Source organism: Saprolegnia diclina (genome assembly GCF_000281045.1).
Source record: "Saprolegnia diclina VS20 unplaced genomic scaffold supercont1.6, whole genome shotgun sequence".
In the NCBI taxonomy this organism is placed as follows: Eukaryota; Oomycota; class Saprolegniomycetes; order Saprolegniales; family Saprolegniaceae; genus Saprolegnia; species Saprolegnia diclina.
Window position 1 is genome coordinate 815063 of NW_008246073.1, and position 27777 is coordinate 842839.

Sequence of the window (27777 nt, forward strand, 5' to 3'; positions counted from 1 at the left end):
AACAGTTGATGACCCATCTACTGGTAAAACAAGAGCGTCCCTGAGATCTCCTATGCGGTAGATCTCTCGGTTATGCTAGACCGCCTGATTTGTCAAACCCGTCGGTGCCGAGTACAGACGCATAATGGTGGTGCTTGATGGAGGCCCCAAAGTAAAAAGCTCGGTCGGTAGAAGTGCTTGCTATCATTGAGCCCCACGAATGTCCAGGAGGAGCCACGGCAAGAACGTGTAGCTCGCGTCACTCTATCACAAAGCTTGGATGATACATAATCGTGGACTACAAAAGCTACCTGAGCCGTCAGAGACGCAATGACCCCGACCTTGACATGAGCCACGAAGACATCCGGCAACGCCGACCCACCACCGTCCGACTATCATGTTCCATGAGTGGTTGGAAGGGTGGATGCGCATATTTAAACCAGGATTGTTGTTGCCAATGCGCGTGCCGAGATCTAGTGTGCACCAGCTTGTGCACGTTTGTCATGGACACGGCTTCTCGCACGGAGGCTCTGCTCATCGACATGTAAGTGTCCGAGTGCTCAAGATTTACTTCTATACATCGGAAAGAAGTTGTGTGTGCGGTTTCCGTTTACATAGCGTCGTCGCGTACTCTTCACGACGTAGTGGCCTTTCGCTGTCGTCCTTTTGCGTCTTCGAGCCTACGGAAGTTGTTCAATTGTCAGTCTTAATTGTGCCATCGCATCAAGTAGTACCGCGTTTGGCCACCTTGACACTGAACCTGTTCTGGAGTGCGAAGAGGGTTCACTGCCTCTTGTTGCCTGCATCACGTTTACTACCCGCTTGGCCTCCATCCTTGGTCTGGTGGGGTGGGGTACCTTCGAAATGGGGCGAATGCACCATAAATGTTGCAATCTAAAATTTTATGGACACGGCGTGAGAGAAAAGAGAAGGAAGGAAACAGGTGCAGCCGCTGGGAAACCGGGCACTCGTTGTATGTTTAAGCTGCTACACACCAGCACTGCGCTCTCGTGGCTGGTAGCACGACAAGGGCCTTATCCATAAATTAGACTTCAAATTTGTATTAACCAAGTAATTGCAACCCGACAAACTCTAGACCTACCCCTCTGAGCCTTTTTTTACCAATCAGATGGCTAAGAAATGATATAATCAATATGACTGGCGGAGACTTCTGGTTTCTGCACATTCATTGGACGCGACTTCTAATTTCCTGGCGAGAGTCTCAGTGCCTCAGAGCCACACAGAGATGGAAGAGCGCACGCGCAACGTCCGAGCGCGAGTCCGAGCGGATCGACCGGGCCCGAAGACTCGGGTCGTAGCACCGAATGGAGTTCCGGTCTGCATCCTCTGCGGCATCCGCCGGCAGCACACGGTGCACTGCCCGTACGCCCCGCGATCGCCGTCGTCTCGCATCCAAGTCGCACCTCTTTCGGCGGCATCCGCGACGCCTTGACGACGATGCAAACGGCGCGCAAGGGCTTTTCATCCACTGTCAGCTCCCAACCGGCTGCGCTTGATACTGCTGCTGTACAGCGCGCTCAGCGTCTACCAGACCAAGGCTCTGTGGACGTGTGTCTCTGCGATGTGGCTCACATGCAGTCAAGTCAACTCATCGACGTTGAAGTAAACCGCGCGACTACTTGCAACACACAAGTACGTCCCCCGACGACTCGGTGCAAGAAGCGCAAGCGCGATGACAAGAACATGCCCCGGCGTCAAGTCACCCTCAACAACTCGACAAGTTGGCCGCCACGTGCGAAGTCGGCCTCTACACGCGGTACCGATTGGACCGAGCGTGCAAGAAGGCATGCGACGGGACGTGTCCTCTTCTTGTCGTCGCGAAGGTAGGCAAGCAATCATACCCGCCGTGTGCGAGAAGATGTGGTTGGCGGCAGGATCGAGATGCACAACGCCTGCAAAGCACATTATAAGCTACCATAGTCATATATCGTATTCATCAGTCAATATATAAAGCTTTGCACAATCATCATGCAAGATTCGAGCACAGGTTGGTCGGAACTGATGACTGCGACGCGCTGAGCACGTGAGCAAGAGCCGCGGCGCGCTTCCCGGCTGGACACGTTGCCTGCGTCATGCGTCACACTATTAAGGTTCCACCAATAGAAAGCAGCGATTTATGGCCCATATATGTCCCTCTCGCCCAATCAGATGATGCGACTTCTGTTTGGATGCAACACGTATGGAAGGTTCGCCCGAAATGGCCCACTTGCCCGGCCACTCACACTATTTGTTATAATTACATCCAATAGTATGAGTTGCTAAACGTGTCTGGACACTATTTAGTGCTAGAGCAACCGTGCTGGGCTGCAGGAATTACTATGATTCCGTCCAATCAGCTTCGGGCGTCCCACTGGCAGTGGCACCATCGCGATTCAAGCTCCATTTCATCGCACATACAAAATTCAAGTGTACCTTTTGACTCCAAAAGGCATGACTTGCAATTTGTATACCCACCCACCTTGGGCAGCTCTTTTTGGCAATCAGCCAATGCCTATTCTCGAAATATCGAGCAGCCAATGCCTGGTCTCCTTTGACGCAGATCAATCGATGACGCGCAAGCAATATGCATGGTGCTGCCTTCGTCAAAGACATCACTAGCATAAGATAATATCGAATGGCTTGGGGACCAAGTGATAATATCGGGACCAATTGATAATATATCGCCAAAATGGGGACCAAGTGAAAAATACTCCAATAATAACAACGTATCAAGTGCGCGGGACGAGGTAGTGCTCACAGATCATTTCTCATTTTGACTTTGTTTGCACAGTCACTTGGAACAACGCGATGGGTCTTTCCGCGCACCTCGAAATTACACCAAGCATGGCGGCTTGCCTCGACATGTGGCTCCAGGACGAAGCATTTGGCACCTCCAACAAGACTACGGTCATCTGCACGCTCCACGATGCTGCGCGAACGATCGAGAAGCAGCTCGATGCTGTGGCGGATTGCAGTAATGATGGAACTGCTCTCGTGGACTTGCTCCTGCTTGCGTTGCGCATCGACGCCAATTTCAACTCGGCAACGGTCGTCGCATGCTTTCGCGACCTCCGGACGCTTCGCGCCTTTCGCCGCCTCGACATGGACAACGATATGAAGGCCATGGCGCAACTCGACGACATCCTTCGGCAAGGAATCCCGGACGACGTGCGCCGCTCGACGATTGAAGCGCCGGTTCGATCATCGTTGGCCCGCGCTACCACGTATTTGGCCCTTCTGACGTCTCTGGACGATCCAAAGCATTGGACGACGCCAAGCATTGATGCGCCCGACGTGCCCATCGCCATCGTAATTGTTCAGTACGCGTTCAACGACGCAAAGCAGCCTGACGCGACTCGAATGACCACAGTGCTCGGTGACCTTTTGGTCAAGAACCTCGCGCCCGCAGAGAGCCCGCTGCAGGCAAAGCTATGGGCCGTTGCAAAGAAGCACGGATGCAACCATCGCGGTTTCCCTTTCGAGCTCACGTCAACCAAAGTACAGTCGCTCATCATTGCGATGAAGAAGGAGCTCCAGCCAGACGCGAAAGCGATCAGCAGCGAGGTGTCGCTGGCGCCTGTCAATGCAAGCCCGCTGGCGGGTCATGAATTGATTCCTACCGATGGGCGCCCGATGAGTTTTCTTCGCACCGTGAGTCCGGCCCCAAGCAAGGACTCTCATTTCGGTGATCTCGTTTTGCACGTCCTCAAGCACGGCCTGAGCTTCAAGGATGAGCTTTACACTAAAAAAGACCAGGCATCAAGTAGCACCACGTCACCCGTCGTGTACGACGCGCTCTTGAGCTCGATGGCCTCGTTGACACCCGCCGCTCGGGCAGAAGTCATCCGTCACTTGGTCGACCGATGCTGCCTCGCGCCGCTCGTAGTACCCATGAACGACGCGGGTTTCGACATGTTTACGGCTGAGTTTGGTCTCGTCGAGACTTCAGTCAACGGCAAGCTGGCATCACTCATCCGGGACACGTCCTGCACGCGCGTGGCCGTCGTTTCGGAGCGGCCAACGAAAAACAGCACCACAAGCGACTGGATCAAGAACATCTTTCATGCCGAATCGCTGCACTGCTGTGACCGTCTGCTTACCAAGACCGTGACGAAACGTCCGTGCGTCGCAGAGCTCGGCTGGGGCTTTGTCGTCGAAGGAAACGAGATGACGCCAGTCATGGTGCTGCACATCATTGGCGACTACATGCTCTTGGAGTCGTTCATTACGCAGTTTGCCGACATCTTGATTGTCGACGCGGGGTACAAGCCGGTGCGAACGACGCTGCCTCATGGCCTCGTTATCCAGTGGCGCGCCCCCAAGCAATCCGAAAACGACGAAAGCGACGAGGACGCCAAGACGGACGAGACCTCCGACAGCAATGGAGCTGTCACCGCCGTCGCGTTGATATGTGATATGGGATCGTCGCGCGAAGAAATTGCACAAAGAATTGTCAACGTCTTGCCTTCCAAGCCGCGCGTGCCTGTCGAGTGCCTGCGCGTACCCGACATTGTCAAGCCCACCACGCGTTTTTCGAGCCAGATCGTCACCGCCGTGGCCAAGACGAACTTTGCCACGCTTCGCAGCAAGGATCTCAAACTGCAAATGGCCTTCAAGAACGAGTCCTCTCACTCGCTGCACTTTCAGCGCCAACAGAGCGAGCGGGAGCGCAAAAATATTCAAATCGACATTGATATGCTCCAGCAAGCTTGTCGGGACAATGCCGAGTGCGTCCTTCAGTATCCGCTCTTCCAGATCTTTGTCGCCATGCTCAAGCTGCCGTCGGCTGCGAGCCGCGAAATGTGCATTCTTGACTTTGAGCGCCAAATCGCCACGGCCAGCGCCGTTATCTCGGACGTGGCACACACAAAGTACATTTCTGCGGTTGCTGCTGCATCCCAAAGTGGTGACGCTTCGGCGACTCAATCGTCCCTCAAAGAATGGGACAACGCGGTCACGGGGATGGAGCACTTGTGGCGCGAGCTCTCCCTCGTGTACCGATCGGACCCGACCAAGTACAGCGACTTGCCGGACCTCGCCGTGACGCACCTCCTCGACGGATTCCCGCTCGAGTACATGAACGGCGATGCTGGCATGGTCAACAAAACGTGGGTTCGCGCCATCTTGCGGCAGCTTGGCAAGAAGCTGGGCGACGATGCGCGCATCTTTGTACTCTCGGTCGCGGGTGTTCAATCGTCGGGCAAGTCGACGTTGCTCAACGCCATGTTTGGCATCCGCCTCAAGACATCCGTCGCTCGTTGCACACGTGGCGTGACGATGCAGCTGCTTCCTTGCGACAGCGGCAACGCCTACGACTATATTTTGCTGCTCGACACGGAAGGCATGCAGTCGCCGGAACGAGTCGGGATGAAGGATTCAGTCTGGCGGGACAACCGCATGGCGTCCGTGGCCATTTTGCCCGCCGATGCAACGATTCTCTTGATGAAAGGCGAGTCGACGAACGTGATTGATAACGCGCTGCCGATTGTGCTCTCGGTGTTTGGCAACTCGTCCCTCGCTGCGGCATCGGAAGGTCGGCTTCAGACCAAGCTCTACTTTGTACTCAACCAAATCAACGCGGTCAGCTCAAACAGTCTGGTGACATGCGTCTCGACGCTAACAGACAACCTCCGAAAGAACGCTGCCAAGATCGGTCTGGTGTGCCAATCGAAAGAGCCCGCGTTTTCAGAGTTCCTCGCTGACTTTCGCGGCTTCAATTGCGACGAAGACAAGCGCGACGTGCGAGTTCTCGGCTACACGCGGATGCTGCCGTTAAACGTACCTAAAGCGGAGTACGGTATTGGAGCGCTCAAGATGCGCGACCACATGCACAACCGAGCAACGGAGTCCGATGCATGGCGCGCCCGCACCGTTCCACAGCTTAGCGCGAGCTTCGACTTGGTCCAGATGTGCCTCGAAGGTGCCGACTTTGACTTGAACTTTGCGTCTGCCCTCGAACGCATCCAGTACGCCGCTTTCGTAAAGCTCATGACGCAGTACAAGCAAGATCTTGCGCTCATCCACACCAAGGCTTTCGATGTGTGGCTTTGCCACGTGAGCAATGCATACGTTGGCGATGACGATGCAATGACTCGCAAGTTGGAGGACGCCGAGAAGAAACGCAAGGACAACATTAACGCCGAAGTCAGTGCTCTCGAAAAGACGGTGCAAGAAACGCTAAAGCACAACGACTACGAAACATGGTCTCTGGCGGCAACAAATGATTGGAAGAAGACGCTCCAAGACCAAGCGGACCACTCGCAGCGCAAAGTCAAGGCCACTCGCGTGTTTCAAGTCGGCAAGGACGTCAAAAAGTTCGAAGCAATGTTTCTCGAACGCGTGGCTGCGTACGTTGAGAGGGTCGGGGGCACCGCCACGATGGATCACGTCAAAAATATCTTCAACGACGTCCTCGCCGAAGCCCGCAAGCTCGACATGCCCTTGGCGCTAAGTGTGAAAGCGAAGGTTCACAAGGTCATCCACGAGCACGGTCTCTTTTCGCCCGATCTACTGACGCCGCAGGACGCCGAAGTCGCCTTGGAGAGCACTGCGGCGAAAACCTCTACAGCCCAGGTGATGTGGTCGTCGATATTTGCCAAGCACACTCAAAGCTATATCAAGAGCACGGTGCAGGGCTGCGTGCGTTGCCATCTTGGCATATTCAGCGATTACGACGATAGCGCCGTGCGTCTGTGTGCCGAGAAGGTCAGAGATGAGTTTATCAAGCACAAGTTCACGAAGCCCGAGCAGAAGCGCGGCATTGCGGTGCTCATAACGACGCTTGGCAACGAATTGACGCAGCGCCAGGCCGTGTGGGACGCCAACAATAGCGTCGCTGACCTGTTCGTCGCACAGAAGAACAACTTGATGTCGGTGGCCGGTAGTATCTGTCGCGGCCGCCAGGCCGTTGACTTGCTCGTGGAGGTGCTCAGCACATGGCTCACGACGAGTTTATCCAAGGCACTCCACGAAGAGCTCGAGAGCGCCATAGCCGCCGAGCTTCAGTTCGCGCCGTGGGTCGAATCTCCCGAAGCGATGCAAGCAGCGCTTGACCACGATATTTCGTTGCGTCTGGAGGCCTTGGGTGTGACCTCGGTCCTTCCTTTAATTCGAGACCCCAAGGCGCATGCTGCCGACGTCATTGCCAAGCTGGTTCTCGCCAAGGTTGAAGCGCGCTACGAGAGCGTGCGTGGCAAGCTCATCCAAAACGTGAGTTCGAGCATCGATCACGCCGCGTCCGTGGCTGGGAAGACCGCGTCGAACCGCAGCAAGTCGTTTGGCGAAGCACTTCAGCGTGAGCTTCAGCGCCATCTCAAGCTCAGCGGCGCAAGCGCTTTCATCCAGAGTCTGCCGCCGCTCACGAACGGCGTCATGAACTGCGACGCGCAAGGCCCGTCCATCTTTGACGACACAAGCAGCCGTATGCCAACCAACGTGCCCCGGCGCCTGCATGAAACATTGGTCGCACTCACGCCGACGCTTGCTGCATCGGTGGCCAAAAACACATCTGTGGCAAAGGCCATCGCCGAAGCTCTCCAGACGGAATCTTATTGCGCCAACTATGGCATTGCGCCACGCTGCGGTGAGCCGTGTCCAAAGTGCAGATGTCCTTGCACAAAAGAACAGGGCCATGCCTCCAAGGACGGCTCGCGCCACGACACGTACCACCAACCAAGCGGCCTCCAAGGTGCTACTATTTCCACGTGGTACTTTTGGAAAACCTGGTTGCCGTGGTGGACCAAAGCGAACGAGCTCTGTCCCCACAGCTGTGTATCGGCCGTCGCCAACAACGACATCATGGAGCTCGAAAGCGGCAAAACGAAAGCGTTCAAGGACTTTGAGAAGGTGTTTCCATACTGGTCCTTGCCGCACGGCGCGGCCACGTCTCTTCCGCTGCGCGAACACATCTTTGCGCACTACCAGACTGAGCTTTCTCAGTACTTTGAAGTGGATAAGTGCATCGACATACCCGCCTCGTACTTTGCCCACGACATCAAAGACATCCAGCAACAGCTCGAGCGCATGCTATGCTAATTTTATATCAACACAATACATGCAATACTCGTCGAACGTGTTTATCAGGCGACACAGTCGTCAAACCAACTGCATCTTCCTGTCATGACTCTGACAATCTTCATCATAGCCCCTTCGGAGAACAATGCACACGTTGCGGATCCCACTCTTCTCGGAAGGGACTAAGCCAATGTAAGTGAAAACACCTCGTTGCTGCGCGTCTCGTGGGCATCTTGGCCGCCAAAGAGCAAGACGGTCTTGGCGCCTTCGTTTGCGAGCACAGCGCAGTGTCCAACACGTTGCATGCCGTCAGAGGAGTCCATCGTCACTGGCTTCCACTCCCACGTCTCCGTGTTGAGCGCAAATACGTCACCAAAGAGGGTCGTTTTCTGGGCGCCGACCTGCGGGTCCCAGCCACCATAGACAAGGATCGTCGACGCATCGAGGGCGACCGCGATCTGGCCCGTCCGGGGCGCGGGACCGACACCGACCGTGCACGGGTGGAACCAAAACCACGCATTGTCCGCGGGCCGACGTTCGAGCACGTGTACCGAGTCGAAGCTGCGCTTGGTGTCGTTGCCGCCAAAGAGGACCATGCGGTGGTCGCCGATCGCAACCGCCGAGTGGTAGTTGCGGGCTGCGGGCGCCCGGCCGTCGACTCGAATGTTGCGCCACGTCCATGTCGCTACTCAATTATAATGGCATTCAAATTGAGTTTCAGGCGTCTCAATCGCGTACCCGTCTCGAGTACGTGGACCGAGTTCATGCTGCTGCGACCACGGTTGCCGCCAAAGACGACTATGTCCGAGCCGAGCCGGCACATGCTGTGACCGCTTCGCGCGACGGGTACCGGCCCCGCGACGACTGGGGGGTACCACAGAAAGGCCTCTACGACTCACGTTGAAGCCACCAACCGACTGGACCACACGCATCCTACCCGTATCAAGCACCATCGGGTCGGCGAGCGTCTCCATCGCGTCATTCACAAGGCGCTCGCCGCCAAACACAACGAGCAGCTTGTTCGTCGGCAGGTACACAGCGCCGTGCCACGTCCGCGGCAGGCTTTCGCAGTTGGCCGGACGGCTCCACGCATTCGTCGCAATGTCAAACACGTGGATATCCGCAAGCGTCGTCTCGTCTTCGCTCTCGCCGCCGTAGAGCACAATGCGGTCCTTCGAGATGCGCGTCGCGGTCGCGCCCCAGCGCTGGCTCGGCGGGGTGCCGGAGGTTGGCACTAGGGCGTAGCTGCCGGTAAAGTGCTCGAGACCGTGACTCGGCGCAGGTAGCGCGTCGACATCGACGGGGGACGTGGGCACAATGGTGGGTGCCGCCGCCTTGGCTTCGTCGTCCTCGGTCGCTGCGACCACCGTTGCCTCGGGCGCCTCGTCCACCTCGGTTGTCTCGTCCAACGCCACCTCGTCGGAAGGCGAAGAAGCCTCTACCGCCTTGGCAGCGTCGACCTTGTCGTCCTTCTTCGGTGAGAAAAATGACTTGACGTCCGCAGTCTTCTTGACGGCGTCTTTCTTGGTCGGTCGACCGCGCTTCCCCTTGGCCTTGGCCGGCGGCGACATGAACTCTTTGGCCACATCCGCCGGCTCCGACTTTGCCGGCAATGGCTGCAACGGCGAGCGCGCCTTTTCGGAGGACTCGCTGGTATCGCTGCGACTGCTACTCGAGGCCGCCTGCTCGCAGGAATGTGCATAAGTTGCGAAAGTGTTGGATCCATCTACCTTGGCAGGTGACGTCTTTTGGCGCTTGGCCGGGTCTTCATAAATAACGATCGGCGACGGCGCCTCGGCCACACGCTTCTTGGACTCAGTGGGCTTGGGTGGCGGCTTGGAGAGCGCGAAGCGACCAGTGAAGTTGGTGCACTCGATCGCGAGGCTGCCATTCTCAAAGAAGAAGCGCAGCCCGTCGATGGCCGGAATGTCGACGTCAATACCTGCATATACAAGAGCATGAGAGTCATATTGGCCATGATCATGAGCGTCGTCTTGGCCATGATCATGCTTCGTAGGTAGAGAGACGTACCTTCAAAGGACAGAAGGGTCATCGAACGTGTGACTTTGCCGAAATGACCGCCCGGCCATTTCCCGCGAAGCCCTATTGAGTACGCAAGGCGCACCTTACAGGTGGCTGACGACACCACTCTTTACGCGTTCTTTCTCCTACTCAGTGACGCCAAAGTTTTTTCTGCGTGCTGCAAGCGCCTTTCATCGATACAAAAGTAGGTTTTATAGAGAGCATATGCCCATCGCTCGCTCGTCGGCAACACAGTAGACGACGTACGCAGCCTGCCCGGGAGGAATGGCGTGTATCTAGACACTCATTTAAGTACGGTGTCCAGCGTGGGGCTAAAAATAGGGCCTCACGACACGCACTTTGATGGGTCGTAGCCGTCTGGATAACGGTCCGGATACGGAAGATCGGAGTGCTGGGAACCCATTGGCTAAAATCCGGACGTCGCGAGGGCAGTTGCAATCTTCGGCGGAAGCATGTCCCGGCGCCACCTGGAGCCGCGCTCGGGTACATGATGCGCATGGACCCATGACAATGCTGATGGCTTACGTAGATGACGAGGATGCTTGGGAGAACGACTTCAACTTTGATGGGCTCGCAGCGCGTGGGGCGACAGAGCTGCCAACGTCGCCGACGCTGGGCCAAGCCGTCGAGCGCCTGGCCTTGAACTACCGCCTTGTCGACGTGCTTGGTCGCGCGTGCAGCGGCCTCAATGGTGCGATGCAGCAACCATTCTCATGGCGCTCATGGCGACGCGTAGATCAACTGGACAGCGAGCTCCACTTGCATGGCGAAGGCGCCGCCTCGGTGCCTGCGACGAGCATGGTAGAGCTACCGACGACTAGAGCTATACTGACCCCACGCAGGAGCGTGCATCAAGCTTTCTTATCGACTGCTGCTTGATGGTCTTCCGCAACGAAGCGTCGGCAGTCGCTGCAACGCTCGAGACGGCTCGTGCCATCCTCACGACGTCGAGTCCGTGCAAGTCGGGAGGTCTCAGCGACTGCGCAACACAGCTGCGTCGCAACATTCTTCTTCTGTGGCTGCAGGTTGAAACCTTTGCTGTCGCACCCGTGACGCAAAAGCCCATTCTTCTCGAGTTGCTCGCCCGTGACATGGGTCGAGCCATGGGCCAACTGCAGCCAGCAACCATGGGCAGTACGAGCACCCGCAGCCCGCTCTTTGCTCTTGCACACCTTGTCTTGAGTGAGATGCACGACGTTGTCGCCCCGATCCTCGGCGCGGGCCACGCCAAGCCGTCGCAACTCGTCGAGCTCACGTCCGTTTTGCGAATCTCGGTGCTGCTCCTCATGTTTCTTGGCGTGCAGCACCGCACGCCAGACTCCGCACCGTCATTGTCCTGGCAGACGTTGACCAAGATGGCGCTGTGCATGGGTCACTTGCTGCTGCTCTCTTGCGAGCTCTCGCTGGTGACGGACTTTGCGTGCGTGTGCAGCAAAGCTGCAGCCTACGTCATCGACGACCCCAGCCTCTTATCGCAGGCCAAGCTCGTGCTCTGCCAAGCCCAGCTCGAGCAAAAGCGCCTCATGGACGAAGACGAGGACTGGGCGGATTTCACGCCACACGATCGATCGCAGCGGCTCTTCTCCCTCGAGTGGACGCCCACCAACAAGCCCAAGCAAATGGCAGAGAACGACGACGAGGAGGAGGAAGATTGGGATAAGGAGCTCGCGCAAGACGAGGGGCAGAGCGGTGCGACAAGCTCGCTCTCGACGGTTCTCAACATGCGGGACCTCTTTATCGACGCGTCGTCGACATTGCCGCCGTCCGAAGCAAGCCGCCCTCGATGGCTCACGCAGCGCATCGACGAGTGTCCGACCGCGTCGCCACAACCACCACCGCCACCACCACCGTCGCCGTACTCGAAATCGTTTGCGGCGTTTGAGACAGGCCAGCTCCTCAGCCAGATTTGCCCGTCCGCTCGCTCGATCGAAGCGTGGCTCACAAGCCTCGACGTGCACCCGCCTCGTTTCGTCCACGATGCCGAGACCGAAGTGCTCGCGCTCACCGACCTCCCCGTCTACGAACGCTTGTGGTGCGAGGGCTACGTCCATTGCTGTAATGTGCTTCAAGCCAGCGCGCCAGACGTGTGCCTCGGCCTCGCCACCGCTTTTTTCCAGATGCTGGCAACCACACGTGTGCCCACCACGCTTTGCAAAGGCGTTGTTGCGGCGGGAAAGCACATACTGGCCACTCTTGCGCTCGTCTTGCATCCACTGGGACTGTCCGCGACCGTCTTGGACGCGCCTGTGGCGCAGCTGAAAGCGCTAGGTACGGCGCCGGACGATGTCGCCATGCTGGAGCTTGAGTGCGCACTGCATCTTGCGCTATGCACGTGTGCCGAGGACTTTGCCGACTCGGTGGACCAGCTAGCCTTGCTCGACCGAGCGCATACGCTCTTGCAGCGTGCCCACGCATCACTTGTGGCGGAGCGCGAGATCTTGTGCCATGGGTGTCCTGCTTCGATCGCTGCCATGGAGCGTAGCATGACGCTGCACTTGCTTGTGCACTGCGTTGCTTTCGGGCTCTCGCCGCTCACGCTTCAACACGTGACCAAGGGGGCGTCGCTGGACGTTGCCAACGACCTGGTGGAGGCCGAGACCGCAGCGCTCTCAACCTCCCCCAACATATTTGCCCATGTGCTCAAGCACACGGCGCATCCGTCGCAAAGCGCCGTCTACGCCCGGCTCGTTCACCTCTTTGGCTATTTACCGCTGCAGTCAAGTGTCCGTATCCAGGCCGGGATGGTCCTTGGGACGACGATGCTCGCGCTCCAGTGCCTTCAAGATGCTGAAAATGTCTTGTACGAATCGGTCTACCTCTCGGTCTCGGCCAAGACGACGCGAATTCGGTCTCCTAGCGTGCCGTATATGCTCTGCGCCTTTGGCGACGCGCTCGTGTCCAACCGCAAGTACCGGTTTGGGATTGTCGCGTATGAAGCGGCTTTGCGGGCGGGCGACGCTGCATTTTGCACCGACCTCGAGCGTAAACTAGCGATTCTCTGCAGTGACAATGGCGACATTGATCGCAGTCTCGTTCTCTACGCTCGGATTCGCCATACCAGCCGCGACCAGCGACGTATCTTTGAGTACGTTTACGTTGCAGTGACGATGGCCACTATGCACATGGAGCGCGGTGCATTTGCGAGCGCGGCCTCCGACATGCAGCACGTACTCACGTTCATGAAGAACGAAGTGTTTACACAGGACGTGCGCATGGAGCTTCATGTGCTGCGCGTTCGCCTTGCCATTTGTCTCTTGCACTTGCAAGAGCCCCAAAATGCCATCGTCATGCTCTTGCGCTGCCGCGACGAGCTCCTTCAGAGCTCCAGTCATGTGTGTGCGTCATCGGTCAAGCTCGTGGTGGTGCTTGGCTGGCTTGCGACCGCCTACTTGCGGGATGGCGCCCTCGCAGCGTGCGATGAAACCCTGCTCTCGATTGCGCGGCTCCGTGAGACGACGAGTTGCCGGTACAACTGCCTCGCGTCAGCCGCGCGACGCAAGCACGTTAGCCACGGCTCGTTTGCCAAAGTGCCGAGCTGCCTCAACATGACCGTGTCGCTGCATGAACACCCGGGCGCCGACTTGTACTCGCTTCAGATGCAGCTCTCGCTGGCACGCTGCGAGTTGGAGAAAGCTGCGCACTACTCAGCGCTCGCAATCATCACGCTCGAGCTCGACCCGCATGCAGAGATGCACGAGCTCGCCGCGCTCTACTACTTACGCGGCAAGGCGCTCGACGCATGCTTGCACCACCCGGGCCTCTTTCCGATGAAGCTCCAAGGACTGGAGTGTGAACAACTCATTCTCGCCAACAAGCCCAAACTGTCGCACCACCGCCGCAAGAGCTCGACGCTGCTCCGCGAACGCGTCCTCGTCACGTCCGATGAATGTACCCCGTTAGCTCATATGATACATAGGATCTTTATAATGGGTGGCGTAGGTCTCTACCACGCGGTGCGATCGCTGCACCATAGCTTTGAGCTCTACAAGAGTACCGGTGACAAGCCAGGCATGGTCCGTGCAGCGAATCGACTCGCGGCCATGTACTTCGACAAGGTGTTTGTGTCCGTGCTGGTGCGCAACCAGTCGCTTGTAGACGTTGCAGTGCTGCGGCTCAAACGGCGGCATGCGTCGTCGCATCTGAATCTCAACGACGAGTGCGTTGAGTTTGCCTTTACACTGGACGACATGCGTGGCCCCGCGACGCTCGGCTTTGATTTGAGCCTTGATGCGATGGCGCCCGAGCCGTACATGGAGGCGTGTGTCAATATGGCGACGCTTTGCGCGCTCCGCAACGACTGGCCCGAGATGCTGCGCTACTGGTACGAGGCCCGGGACGTCTTTTACCACTGCGGGTTTGGCACTGGCAAGCGCCACCGCCGCTTTCGTCACCGCCTCGTGCAGCTGCTCTTGTGTTGTGAGCCTGCGCTCGTCGCGGCCAACAGCGTGCTCCTGGATGTAGCTGCGTCCGACGACGTCCCATTGTGGTTTTGGCGCAAAACCCAGCACAAAAATGCGACGCTCCCCGCCGAGACGAGCTTGAGCTACCACTACAAACGGCTGCGCGAGACGCGGCCAAGCCATCAACGCACGCAGTCGGAGTCGCTCGAGCACGTGCCACCAACGGTGCATGGCAAGCGGTCCGGCTACCACCGTTCGTTCCCACCGCGCATCCGCGACAAAGGCCGAGCCAAACCCCGAGGCCTCAAGGTACAGTGTCCACATCACTTTGGATGGACCCTAACCGCAAATAGGACATCTTTGAACATGCAACAGAGGCGCCGAACGGTGGCGCCGAGGAGCCTCCGCTGGTCACGCGCCAACGTCTCCTACTGCGCGTGGCCCACAGTGCGGGGCGAGGCGCCGAGGGTAGCGACCACTCTGTACAACAAGATCGTTTGCGCAAAGTCTGGGCGCTTGCTGAAGAGATGCGCGGCGGCGGGCTCTCGCAGTGGTGCGCAAGCCTTGTGCTCGATGCCGTGCCCGCCATCTACGTGCTCGGCGATCATGACGGCATTGCTACCTTCTCGACGGCAACAGTTAGCGGCGACTGGCGTATTTTAGAAGGCGACACGCTCACGCGGTACGCCCCCGTACTGCGCCACGGGTCACTTCTCGCGCAGCGGCAGTGCTTTGAGCAAGAAGCTAGCACGACGTCAATCGCCCTATGGCACCGACTTACCTCTGACGCACCGCCGTCGCTTCGCGAGCGACACGAGTGGCTGTGTAGCCACCAGTTGGACGCTGCTAAAGAAGACGACCTGCGTGGTCCGTCTCTTGTCCACAGCAAAGCGCCGGTGCCGTCCTCGAAGAAGGTATCGACGCAGACTAAGCTTATTGTTGCCCCGGTACTGGCTTCGCTGCCGTGGGAAGTTCTTCTGGAGGAAGCCCCCACGGACCCCACTCGTCTTGCGGTTGCACGTCTCATTCGGCCACTGGAAGCCCAGCCACAGTCGCTAGAGTGGTCGACCTCGCACCTGCTTTTGTTTGTCGTACACCCATCGACACAGAGTCTACTGGACGTTCCCAGGAAGATCCATGTTCTCGCATCTCGCGACGCTGCAAATGTGACCATCGACATGGCAGTCGCCAACGTGCGCCGGAAGAAGAAGCCGTCGCTGGCGTTGACGTCGTGCCCGATGAATATTGCAGTGGCAGCAATGGACGACTGGTCGACGAGTGCTGTCACTGCGCTGCGCCGGTCGCCGACGCTCTTTGCGCTGCTTTTGGTGCCCGCCAGTTTTGTACGGCCGCTGGCGTTGGCGCTTTGGGCGCGCCGGCCAAAGAAGCGCCGACTGTTTGGCACGCCGAGTCGCACCGTGGAGGCGCCGCGCGAGTGGCTCGACGATGTTGTCGGCGCCTTTGAGCGGACGACCTTTATACCCGTGAGTGTAGTGATTACAGGCGCTTGATCGCGCAGTTTAATAGGATTATATAGTACGGCCTACCCTCTATGAAAATGACACTATCTCAGCTCGACGACCGGGCGCTGGACGCCGTCGATGGCCGGAGCTCCTGGTCGTCCTTGTCAATGATCGCCGACGAGACAAACGACCGCATGGTCTCGAACCCGCTGGCGTCGCTCGCCGTGTCGTACGACTCGCTGCGCTTGGTCCGGACTTCGATCATCGGAATGGAGCTGCTTTGGTACAATCGCGAGGCCGACGACCCGCGGTGGATCGAGCTCTCGCTGCGAATCTGGTCCCGCGATGAGGGCGAGAGGCGGTCCCAGAACGAGTCGCGCGCGTTTGCGTCCGGCGGGACGTCCGTGTTGGGCTCGGTCGTCGACGCAATGCTCTGGTCGAGCGACATCGAGTCGTTGCTTTGGCGCGAGCTGGCCTTGAGAAGCCATGGCACAAACGTCGAGTTGTTATTTGGGTCGAGGGGCGACGCCACGTACGAGTGGCCGCCACCGCCGCGCGAGAGCGTCATCGGTAGCTCGAGCGTCTCGGACTTGAACGGGGACGCGCTGCGGTAGCGCAGGAAGAGGACGGCAGCGAGACCGCCCACAAGAACGAGTGCGCCGACGACGATGCCGACGATCGCGGCGTCGTCCATAGTAACGTTATCGAGGAGCAAAAAGGCAAGTGCGACCAAGCGCCATTACGCAGCCAAGATCGCGTATAAGTCCAGCAGGCACGTGGGACACGCCAGCCGTGACCAACATGTGCGTAGCTCCTGGCGTGATTCGAGCATGTCTGCGGCTACGAGTATCTTGGCGTCAAGAGCGCGCTGCCAATGGGAAGGACGACCCTGCCACAAGGAGCTGCAGACTACTTTATCTACCAGGCGTATTGACGCACGCAGCGGTCGTATGACTCACGCTACGTGGAGGACGCTCTGCTTGAAGCACCGTCGCGACAGCTTTCTCATACACACCTAATGCAACCTACTACGTGTCGACGACGACGCCAGCGCACCTTGTACGACAAGGACGCCGCCGAGTGGCGGAGGTTGGCCGAACGCACTTGCTTGGGACGTCACATTGTCCTCTGATTGGCGCCTTTGCGATCCAAGATCCGGTCCGATTGGCTGCAACCCTGCTCGCTGATTGGTGCGTGCGCTGATCGCCACCGTCCGAACCAAGGTGGCAGCGCCGCTGGCCTCCTCTACGTTGAGATTGAACCCTTTGCATTTGATTTTCATCGAAAACTTTGCGATGGCCGCACCATATTATACGTAAGAACTGTCAAGGCAACGTCACTGAAACGAAGCCAGTGACTCTTGTCCGTGGACGTGACGTTGGCTTCTTCAAGTGCATTTGTTGTTGGTCAACGAGTGGGGCTGCTTTTCGTGTCGACACGGTAGACACGTATATCGCGTTGCACGTTGTATATTCGTAGAAGTTAGCGAAGAAGACGCACGATGTCGTCCTCAATGTCCTCGAGGTTGTGGCTGTACGAGGCCGGAATCGTGGTGCACTTGAGCTTGTTGAATTGTTGCGAGAGCTCGGACTGGCATTGTGCAAAGACGTACTCGCGCAACGGCAGAAACTTGGTCACGCGCGGCAACGCCCACCCAGGGTACACGTCCTCAAACTCCTTGTACGGTCGGCTTCCGCTCGCGAAATACATGCCGATATCATCGACGACACACGTCGCACAGCTTCGGTACACAAGCTCGTGCGAGCGTAACGTATAAACACCAACTAGGCCTTCCGGTTGGTGGTACGTGTCGTGGAGGGCGTCGTGTTTCGTGGATGCATGGCCCATCGCCTTGGTGCATGGGCAACGGCAACGTGGGCACGGCGCCCCACAGCGTGGCATGATCCCGTCCACCGCGCCGTACGCTTCGTTCTGGATGACGTTCACGACCTTGTCGGCCATCGTCGAGCTCCATTGCGTCGAGGGGCCCAGATGAGCCGTAAGAGTGGCAAGATGCGTCAAAAGAGCATGCGTGACGTTGAGTCCGTCTTGGTTGGCCGGAAGCGCAAAAACCGAAGGCCCTTGATCGTCGCAGTTCATGACGTCGCCCGCGACGGCTGGTAAGCTCTCGATGAGCGCGCTCGTGCCACTGCACTTGAGGCGACACTGAAGCGTGAGGCGCAGCTGGTGGACAAAGCACTCGCTGCGTTTGCTGACGGCGCTGGCAGCAATGGCACTTGCGCTCACAAGGCTCTCTTCGACATCACGCAAGAGCTTCTTTGCCACGCCAAGGTAGCACTCCTTGACCTTGATCACGACGAGGCGGCTCATGACGTCCTCTGCGTGCTCTTTGGGGCGATCGATGAGGTCCAGCACCGTACGGACATCCTTCTGGCGCATATGCTGAAGAAGATCTTGGTCCAAGGCAGCTTGCATCGCGTCAGCGGCGCGCACCCAGCGAGCGTGCTTGAGCGCCGAGGCCACTGCGCTCACTACCTCTTCTTCAAACGCCTTGGTCAAGTTGAGGCCAAGCCACTCGTTCAGCGTCGTCGAGAGCAGCTGCGCAGCCTTCTGGCCCTCGCAGACACTGCACGCAAACCGGTGCAAGGTCGGCCGGTACGCCTCAAACTTGGCGACGACACTGTTGGCCTTGTCCCAACGTTCCTGGCGCTTTTGGAGCTCGTCTTTGAGCGTCGCGACAAGTGCTCGAAGGCCGGCCTTGAGCTCCGGCGGCTTCAACGACTTTGTCGAAAGCAGACGCTTGACATTCAGCGCACACGTAAGCGCAGCTTCATCCGAGTAGCGGTCAACCTCGGCAAGCAAACTGCGCACGCGATCGCACACCATGTCGACCACCTTGTCTTGACGCGACGGCTCGGATTGCTTATCTGAACTCGAGAAAATCATACGTTTGAGCGCAACCGCCCAGCCTTGCTTGTCGTTGTTGTCGTGGCTGAGGTGCGCGAGCTCGTCCGGCGTAAAGACATGGTTGTCGTAAATGACTGCATGCACGAGCTTGGGGACTTGGCTCGAAAGCGAGGGCATCTTCTTGGACGCGCGCGTCAAGACTTCATTGAAGATGGTGTCGAACGCCTGCATCGTCGCTTCGGGGCCAAAACGTGCGTTGTGATCGACGATAGTTGCTTGGATCTCTTCCTTGTACACCTTGGTGATGGCGTCGTACTCAAAGAGGTGCTGGACCTTGGACTGGACAAGGCGCGCCGAGTGCGCCGCTTGGCGCTGCTTCTTGACGACCCAACCCTCCAGCATCGTCGTTGCCCACTTGGCAAACGCATCTTGGTTCAGCGACGTCGCGACGACTGCCTCGAGCGTCGCCACGTGCGACTCCACGTGGTGCTCCAAAAGCGTCTCGTACTTGCGACGGTTGCTCGCGTCGAGCGTCTTCTCAGCCGCGCTGTCGGCGCTCATCGTCTGCAGCACATTGTCAAAGGCGTCGCTGTAAATCTTGGCGAGCTCTTGCGTGTGCTCTGTCATCATCTGCACAAGCCGATCGTACACGACGCGCTCGTGCGCCGACGCAAAGTCGAGCTCAAAATTGGCGCTTTGGAGACACGTCCAGACAAGGTCCAAGCTCTCGCTGAGCTCGGAAATCGTGCGTGCCTGCCACTGGCTTTCAATGGCGCGGGTGTGCATGTGGTCGCGGAACCGAACGAGGCGCTCGCCAAAGTCGGGCAGCGGCACGTCGTTTGGCGGCGTCGTTTGGCCTTGCGTCATGCCGAGGAATCGGACGTCGCTGCCTGCCTCGTCGTTCATGTCGGCGCGAAAGTCGCGCAAAAAAGTGGCCGTCTCGGTCTGCCGCACGGCCGCAATCTGCTTGGCGCTGCTGCGAAGACTGTCGAGGAGCGCCCGGAGACTCGACGCCATGTTGCTCGTCTGCGACACGTCAATCTGGTTGAACGCAAAGTAGAGCTTGGACATAAGATGACCGCCCGAAGCCGCCGCCAGCTCCGAGTTGGCAAACACCGAGAGCACGATCGGCAGCACGTCGTTAATCGTGTTGGTCGCTTCGCCTTTCGTCAAGATGATGGTCGCGTCCGCCGGCAAGATGGCCACCGACGCCATGCGGTTGTCGCGCCAGACCGTGCCTTCCACACCAACGTACTCGGGCGACTGGATGCCTTCCGTGTCGAGGAGCAAGACGTAGTCATAGTCGTCGCAGTTGTTGCAAGCGAGCAGCTGGAGGTTCACACCGCGCGTGCACCGCGCAACGCTCGTCCGAAGGCGAACACCGAACATCGAGTTGAGCAGCGTCGACTTGCCCGAGGACTGGACGCCCATGACCGAGAGCACAAAGACGCGAGCGCCTGTCGGCAGCGTATCGTCCAGAGAGCGCAACACGGCGCGGATCCACTTGTCGTTGACCATGCCGGCGTCGCCGTCCATGAGCTCGAGCGGGAAGCCGTCGAGAAGATGCTGCACGGCGAGCTGCGGTAATATCGCGTACACTTCTTGGTTAGCCGTATAGATGTGCGAGAGCTCGCGCCAGAGATGCTCGAGGCCCGTGACCATGTTGCTCCACTTTTCGAGAGCCGACGCATACGCCGAGCGCGTCGCCTCGTTGTCGACTTCGCTGCAGGCGGCAAAGGCTTGGCCACACTCTGCCTGCGCCGTCGCGGCCACGGCGTTGCAGCACTCGGCGAGCCGACGTTCAAGGTCAATGACAAGCATCTCGCGCACTACCGCTGACGGATGCTCAAGAATCCGCTGAAAGTAGACGAGCAACAGAGCACGAGCGACGTTGCGAAAGAGCTTCTTGTGCTCAGCTTCGCTTCTCTGGATCTTCTGCCGCAGCACTTCTTGGCTAGGCGGGTTTGTCTCGCGCTGGAGTTCGATGCGCAGCGCCGACTCGTACGCAAAGCGCTGCTGGAGCTGCAGAACGTCCGTGCGGAGCGTCGCAAAGTCCGTCGCCGCCAAAATGTTCTCAGTGTGTTGCGGCAAGCGAGAGTCCGACTTTACGTCGTATGGCAGCGGCAGATTGTCGACGGTACATCGCGTCGGCGGCGTCTCGCCCTCGTCGTCCTCGAGGATGTACGCGGTGATGCGCTCGTACGAAGAGCTCATGGGACTCGCGAGCCCCACTGTCAGAACCTTGCCATCGTCGCCGAGAACTTGGTCGTCTTCGTCGTCTTCTGCGAGGCGCCAGTGCAACACCGTGCCTTGGGGCAGCGTCATCCGCGCTGGCGCAGCCCCCGTGTCGATCACCAACACGTCGGCAAACTGCCCAATGAACGACTCCAAGAGCGTGTAGTCGCCAATGACGTGCAGCACCATGACCGTAGTGTACACGGTGTTCTCTTCGACAAAGCCCCAGCCGAGCTCGGCAACGACCGGGAGGTTCGTGACGTTGTTGCCGTTGGTGCGGTCGAGACAGTGCACCGAGTCGACGTGAAAGACGTTCTTGATCCAGTCTTTGGTCGCGCTGCTTCTTGTTGCGCGCTCCGAGACGACTGCAACGCGCTTGACAGACGTCTCGCGCATGAGCGACGCCTTGCCTCGCAAGAGGAGCGTCTCGACGAGGCTCAATGCGCTCGCTTCCGACCGAAAGCCAAAGTCGCTCGACGGCACGAGAAACGGCACGAGGCAGCGCCGGTCAAGAAGGAGACGGTACACCTCGGCGCGCGCCGTCGGCGTCAGCGAGTCCACCAGCGTCAAGAGCGCGTCAAACACAGCGGGGCCTTGCGGTGCTTCGTCTCGCGCGGACGCGCGACGCGCGACACGCTTGCCCTTGGCACCCGAGGCAGAGCTGTAAAGCTCCTTGACGAGGCTCAGACGGTGCTTGAGCGTGTACCAAATGAGCCCGGGGAGGTCCGTCGTCTTGTCGGGCTTGGAGACGACCGTCAAGAGGTGGCTCATCGGGTGTTGACTCGTGTTTTGCCCATGATTACCAGCAACGGGTGCGTGTTGATCGGCGCTTGGTACAAGTGACGGATGCACGACCGCCTCATCGTCCGAGCTGTCGGCGGCCGCCTTTGCTCCGTTGTCAAGCGCTTCTAGCATCGCTTCGGCCATCATTTGTATGTGTTCTTGGTTGAGATTTGTCTCAAAGCCGCCCTCCCGACAGCCATACCGATGGGCGACGCCCCAAAGTGCTGCGAGCGTGGGAGTCGATGCTGCTGCGAGGCTGGCAAGGAGGAGCTCTCCGATGCGATGGGTGAGAAGCGACCAGTCGGGCATCGACGAGGCACGGAAGGCATTGAGGACAATTCTCACGGCGATGGGGACATCGCGCACGTCCAGATGCGGCACGTTCCACTCAAAAATGGATGTCGTCAACTTGCCCGCTATGGTTTCGAGTTGCGCCAGCTGCGCAGCACGTTTCAGCGCCCCAAGCAACGTCACGTCGAACGCAGTGGCCATCTGCATGAGCAGCACATCAAGGACGTGGTGGTACATGACGCCAAGCTCGACCATCGCCATAATATCGTTGCGCGCGACGAGCCGGCGCAAAGCGTCGTGCATGCGCTGGTCACGGAGGCAGTCGAGCGTCAGCGTCAAGGCAAAGGTCGAGTCCAAGCGAAGCGCGAGCAAGAAGATGTCCACCACCGCACTGGCTTCAACATTGGCTTGGGCTAAAGCGTCGAGCTGCGCGTTTGTCGTCCGGACAGCATCGTCGGCGCTGGCGATAGGCATGTGCTTGGCATCGGTGCCGAACGCAGGGTTGTGCAGCCACATGTCGACGTACACATCACGCACGGCGGCGACAACGTCCGCGCTTGCTTCACGCGTCGACTCGACAAGTTCCAGCCACGCTCGACGCACGAGTGGCGAGGCGCGCTCGAGACCAGCATGTGCAAGGAGGTCCCAGACACCGACCCGCTTCGCCGGGCGGTCAATGACGTGCCATGTCGAGCGATCAGCGACCAGCCATTGCTGGAAGATCGGATAGCTGGCCGCGTCGGGGCCCGTGCACTCGATGCGTGTCGTGATTTCACACGGCGTCTTGGCCGCGTCAAAGAGCGTGCTTTCGATCGTGTCGAGCCCACGCTGAAACGTGAAGTCGCTGTAGCTGATAGAGAGGTCGCGGGTCGCCGGATTCGGGCAAGCGGCCTTCATGGAATGAACGGCCGCTTCCGACGTCGCCTTGACATGCACAGTCTTCCACAAGATGCCACCGACGTGAAAGACGCCAACATGCACGTGCGACCCATAGTCGCACAGAAAGTCCATGGCGGCCTCGACGCTCGTCACATCTCTGGCGTCAGCAAGCGCTTTCTCCGAGAGCGCGATCGTGGTCACGTCCAAGCAAAACGACTTCATCGGGACGAACGCGTACGTCACATGCGCAACGGACGAGCAGCGCGGAGGAAGCGTGTCACCGAGATACGCCTTGGAGTCGACGACCGCTGTTCGGCCCGACTCGGCTATTGCCGCTCGAAAAGAGGTGACAGCGGTCACATCGTTAAACCATGCGTCTCGGATTTCCGTGCCGAGGACAGGTGCGTCCAGTTGGCATTTGGTTGGTGGCTGCAAGATCGCTGTCTCGACGCCCTTGGCGGGGCTTGCAAACCCAAAGCAATGACCGACAAGCGCCGACCCACTGCTCGCCCGGGCCACGACTTGGTCGTCCGTCAGCGCGGGGGGCATGTTCGACAGCGCGAAGCTCGTCTGCGTGAGCATCTTGTCGAGGATGCGGAGGCGTGTGAGCAGCGTCGTCGCATCGCCGAGCTTCTTCGCGTCCACGATCCATTGCACGAGACCCATGGCCTTGACCGGCGCGTTGAAGCGGGAAGCCGCGAGGGCGATCTCGTCCTGGTCGTCGGCGCGGATAGCAGCCTGGAGGTGGGAGGAAGCGTCGACCGCGTCCCCCAAGGTCTCCTTGAGGCCGACGTCTACCTTGGGCGGGGTCGTCATCTCGTCGTACCCTGTCCTGCTGGAGGGAAGTATCGGAAATGAGGAGCAAATACAAACTTCAAGCTCTTCTGCCCTTTGACTTCGAACTACGGAATGGCCATGCTGTCAACTTCGAAATTCGAGTTCAGGCCAGTCAAGATCGGCCTGTCAATGACGACGGGCCGAGTCGCAAACAAGCTGTGCACGAAAATACATCCGCAAGCGCAGACATGCAGTAGTACACGCTGTGGTGCGGCAACATGCTTCTCTTCCTTCGACGTGTGTCCCTGGGAAGGTTGGCCATCTTGAACCTCCTACCTGTACTGTTTGACTTGACATTTAGTATCAAGTCGAGCAACAAGCGAGGCTGTGGCTGATCAGCTTGCCCAATCGTGTTGCTGGTAGCATCATGGGCAGACTGTTGATCGATCAACTTGGTCGCCATGGATTTGTTATTTCAATACAACGCAGTGAGCCTTCTACAGCGTGGCCAGCGGTAACACCCGCATTACTCGTACAACTAGGGTTAACCTCGTGTTTTCTTGGGGCAGGTTTTGGTCGAGCTCTTTGGTTGAGGTTTTGCATTGGGGTAGCGTGCAATCTAGCGTGTTCTACGTGTGACGTAGTTTGGACTCGGTGGACGGAATCATGTGCATTGAAGTTCAACGTACCCTGCCCCAAACCTCGGGTTTTCTTGGGACAGGGTGTGGTTGGGCTTTGTGGTTGAGGTGGGGCATAGGGTCGGTGGGCTATCTAGCGGTCTTTATGCGTAGCATACGCAGTGCTTTGATCCATGTCGAAGGTTTGTGCAGGTGTGCTGTCGCGCTTTTTGATTTCAGTTTGGTATCGGGGCTAGCGGTATGTCTGTGTCGTAGCTTGGACTGCGTGGATGCACTCCACCCTTACGGGCTCTTGTACTATGCACGTCCAACGCACCTTTCATAATGCAAACACGCATTCACATGGCTAATGTGTGATGGACCCGTGCGACGGACGCGACCTTCGGTTCGTTGCGGTGCCCAGCGGACCGCTACCGGCGTTCAGCCGGAAACTACACTGCGGTGCAACCTCCCGTGCTATCGCAGCAGGCCCCAACGATACCAAATGCACTCACTACGCTCGCGCATGGCATATGCCACTACTGTACCGCGCTTCGCGCAAAAAGTCGTCATTCAATTAAAATATAGAATCTTTGCCGTTCCAACTGCATTTTGATTGGCGCAGCATCGGAAATGATAATCTGTTTCGCGCCAAACTGCCGAGATGACCAAGAGCATACAAAAATTATATATCCCTGCCACGACCATTCCCAGCATCAACATGAACGCGCTGCCGCTTGGGCTTTTTTCCCGACCAAGACACCCCGCTCCAAATCGCCCAACGTCTTTTTGCCCAACTTGCTGCTCACTTAACATTGCTCGCTTGGTCAAGCACTCTGTTGAGGTACACTGCAACGTCCTGTCAAGGAGCAATATACTGAAGACCAGTTTCTGGAGCCCGTTGATCGCCCCTTTTCGTATTGACGCGCCTGGTCGTCATTCGAGAGTATTTTTGCTTTCTCCGTGTCCACTCCTCTCATGCTTGCAGAGAGAGGGTGTATGTCGAAGTTCGAAGAGGGCCTTATCGTAGTTCGAAGCCGAAGGTTGCGCGATTTGGTCGCATTCGCATATTTCCGAGTCGCAGGTAGAAGCAGGAAGACGACGCGCGCCTCCATGCTGGTAGACGCTGACCTCATGGAGACCTTGAAGGAGGCGATCCAGGCCTCCCGTGACCTTCAAGCCGCCATCCGCGTGGCCGACAAGGACATGATCCTCCTCGCGGCGTCCCGCTACAACGCGCCGGTCAAAGCTATGGGTCTCGCAGTGGATCGTCGGCGAGAGAAAGATTGGCAACCCCTCAACCTTGCTCGACCGCCTCGAAGTTCTCGATAACATCCTCCTACAGACGAGCGTGGCCATGTCCTCCATCGACACTGCGTCGACTGACGACCAGGTCGTAGCATGTGCCAGTGGTGGCGCAGCGCTCCTTGGCCATTGCTTTGGCTTTTCAGGGCCCGCGAGCATCGAGACGGCAGTCTTGCAGCCGCCGACCACGTGCAAGCTTCAAGCGCCAACGTGCAGCACCGATATCACTCACGCCTGGTTCGAGAACGCGTTTGAGGCAGCAAATTTCCGCAAGGCGATGGCGGCCCACGGTCGGACGGCGGTCTCTGGCGCGCGAGAGCAGTCGTTGCCCGCGTCGAGCGCATCGATCGCGTGCTCGTCGTACGCATACGTGCCGATGAAGTCATTTTGCTTGGACGCGCCAGCGATGGCGCTCGCAGAGAAGGCGCTCGCGGATGCCAGTGACTTGACGACCGTTGAAGCGGCCAAGTGCTTTCTCTGCGACTATGGCTCACATGTGTTTTGCGGTGTCTTCCACGTCGGCGGCGTTTTTTGGAAGACAGTCGAGGTCGAAGCGCGGGCCGATGTGGCGATCGGTACGCTGGCCAGCGCTTTCCCCGACCCAACGGCGCGCGACCTCTCGATCAATTACAGCAGCTTTGCGTATGGCTCGGGCATTGACACGCGCCAAACCTCGCTGCTGGACGACAAGAAGACGTCGTGCGAGATCACGACGCGCATCGAGTGCGATGGCCCCGACGCGGCCAGCTACGCGACCTTCCAGCAGCGTCTGCTCGCGGATAGCTCGACATGGCGCGTGATTGACCGCCCGACCGCGCGCGTCGGTGTCTGGGATCTGCTTGACGCTGCGGGTTTCGAGACCGCGGCCAACCTCGTGCGGAACGCGTGGCTGGAGCTTGTCGCCTCCAGTCGGGTGTTGGCGCCGGACGTTGCGGCCGCCGTGCGCAATGTCTACGTCGATATGTGGCAGCGCAACCCTACGTTTGGGAGCGACGCCAAGAACCAAAACGTCGCCAGCGCCGACGAAGCGACCGTCGCGGTCCAGCAGCAGCTGTGTGTGGTTGCGCAGGCCAATGTCGACGGCCGGGCTCTTGTCGACGTGGTCTTGCTTGCACTGCGCTTCGGCGCGGCCTTTGGCTTGACTCTGGCAGCCGACTGTTTCCGTGACGAGAGACTCGTCGTCGCCTTGCGCCGTCTCGTTGCAACAAATGACACCGCGGCGATGCTGCAGCTCGGTGCCATGTACCAGCACGTCCTTGGCGCCCTGGTTTCGCAAGAAGGCCTCCACTTGGACCCGATAGTGCAGGAGGCTCTGCAGCGTGCGGCGCAGCTCGCAGCACTCGAGCACGAGGCAAGCAAGCTCACGGATACCGTGTATCCATGGGACGTGCCGCGTCTCGACGGTCCGCGACCTGCCATGGGCCATCCAGATCATTCTCGCTGCATTTCAGGCCACGCCATTGCTCCATTATGGGCTTTTGACGACGCGCATCAGTGACCTTCTCATCGCCAACCTCTCGGAAGCACAAGGCTGCTCGGCTGAGCTTTGGGCCATCGCACAACGGTTCGACTGCCACGATGACGGCTTCACCACCAATCTCAACCCCGAGCATGTGCAGATGATGGCTGATACAATGTTGGCAGCGTTGAATCGCGATGCAGCAGCGGCAACCGAGAGCTCGGACGACGAAGCCCCGATGCCACCCGCCATGTTTGCTCCCATGATAGACGAGCGCACTTCCGCAGCCGAGGAGCAACATCTGTCAAGTGCGCGTCAACACCCGATGAGCCACCTCTTGACGGTCGTCTCCAAGCCCGCCAAGACGACGGACCTCCCCGGGCTCATTTGGTACACGCTCAAGCACCGTCTGAGCCTCGTCAAGGAGCTTTACAGCTCTGCCTCGGGTGCCAAGGGCAAGCGTGTCGCGCGTCGCGCGTCCGCGCGAGACGAAGCACCGCAAGGCCCCGCTGTGTTTGACGCGCTCTTGACGCTGGTGGACTCGCTGACGCCGACGGCGCGCGCCGAGGTGTACCGTCTACTTCTTGACCGGCGCTGCCTCGTGCCGTTTCTCGTGCCGTCGAGCGACTTTGGCTTTCGGTCGGAAGCGAGCGCATTGAGCCTCG

At 58.6% G+C, this 27777-nt stretch overlaps 6 protein-coding genes across 7 annotated transcripts in view; 3 read left to right on the forward strand and 3 right to left on the reverse strand.

Annotated features, from left to right (window-relative positions):
• Positions 1–2757: 2757 nt before the first annotated feature.
• SDRG_02770 (hypothetical protein) lies at positions 2758–8053 on the forward strand. The gene has a single exon (XM_008608370.1). It carries the CDS (start codon positions 2788–2790, stop codon positions 8011–8013), a length of 5226 nt encoding a protein of 1741 aa, XP_008606592.1. The 5' UTR covers positions 2758–2787; the 3' UTR covers positions 8014–8053.
• Positions 8054–8174: 121 nt separating this feature from the next.
• Positions 8175–10045, reverse strand: SDRG_02771 (hypothetical protein; the record flags this gene model as incomplete). The annotated part of the gene is made up of 5 exons (XM_008608371.1): positions 8175–8677; positions 8731–8880; positions 8930–9674; positions 9723–9934; positions 10024–10045. 5 exons carry the CDS (start codon positions 10043–10045, stop codon positions 8175–8177), a joined length of 1632 nt encoding a protein of 543 aa, XP_008606593.1.
• A 406-nt stretch (positions 10046–10451) lies between these two features.
• SDRG_02772 lies at positions 10452–15986 on the forward strand. 2 transcript variants are annotated; one of them, XM_008608372.1, is made up of 6 exons: positions 10452–10518; positions 10565–10726; positions 10772–10836; positions 10878–13923; positions 13975–14744; positions 14789–15986. In XM_008608372.1, exons 1-6 carry the CDS (start codon positions 10488–10490, stop codon positions 15944–15946), a joined length of 5232 nt encoding a protein of 1743 aa, XP_008606594.1. In that variant the 5' UTR covers positions 10452–10487; the 3' UTR covers positions 15947–15986. The 2 variants fall into 2 exon arrangements, with proteins under 2 accessions (XP_008606594.1, XP_008606595.1); XM_008608373.1 differs by having other exon boundaries at positions 10772–13923; positions 14789–15946.
• Positions 15987–16004: 18 nt separating this feature from the next.
• Positions 16005–16592, reverse strand: SDRG_02773 (hypothetical protein; the record flags this gene model as incomplete). The annotated part of the gene is made up of 1 exon (XM_008608374.1): positions 16005–16592. The coding sequence occupies one exon, from the start codon at positions 16590–16592 to the stop codon at positions 16005–16007; it is 588 nt and encodes a 195-aa protein (XP_008606596.1).
• Positions 16593–17347: 755 nt separating this feature from the next.
• SDRG_02774 (hypothetical protein) lies at positions 17348–23800 on the reverse strand. Its single transcript, XM_008608375.1, has one exon. It carries the CDS (start codon positions 23768–23770, stop codon positions 17381–17383), a length of 6390 nt encoding a protein of 2129 aa, XP_008606597.1. The 5' UTR covers positions 23771–23800; the 3' UTR covers positions 17348–17380.
• Positions 23801–25705: 1905 nt separating this feature from the next.
• The window catches only part of SDRG_02775 (hypothetical protein), a gene marked incomplete at its 5' end in the record, with an annotated part of 6246 nt that continues 4174 nt past the window's right edge, over positions 25706–27777 (forward strand). The window contains 2 exons of the mRNA XM_008608376.1: positions 25706–27040; positions 27084–27725. Of these exons, the coding sequence (XP_008606598.1) occupies positions 25706–27040; positions 27084–27725 (1977 nt within the window). The remainder of the gene's footprint in view (positions 27041–27083; positions 27726–27777) is intronic.

Bases quoted from the DNA above. Each gene is read 5' to 3' on its own strand.
- SDRG_02770 (XM_008608370.1), top strand. From the start codon at position 2,788: ATGGGTCTTTCCGCGCACCTCGAAATTACACCAAGCATGGCGGCTTGC.
- SDRG_02772 (XM_008608372.1), top strand. From the start codon at position 10,488: ATGTCCCGGCGCCACCTGGAGCCGCGCTCGG. The intron at 10,837-10,877 runs GTAGAGCTACCG...GACCCCACGCAG, and splicing joins CGGTGCCTGCGACGAGCATG to GAGCGTGCATCAAGCTTTCT. The intron at 13,924-13,974 runs GTACCCCGTTAG...TGGGTGGCGTAG, and splicing joins CCTCGTCACGTCCGATGAAT to GTCTCTACCACGCGGTGCGA.
- SDRG_02774 (XM_008608375.1), bottom strand. From the start codon at position 23,770: ATGACGACCCCGCCCAAGGTAGACGTCGGCCTCAAGGAGACCTTGGGG.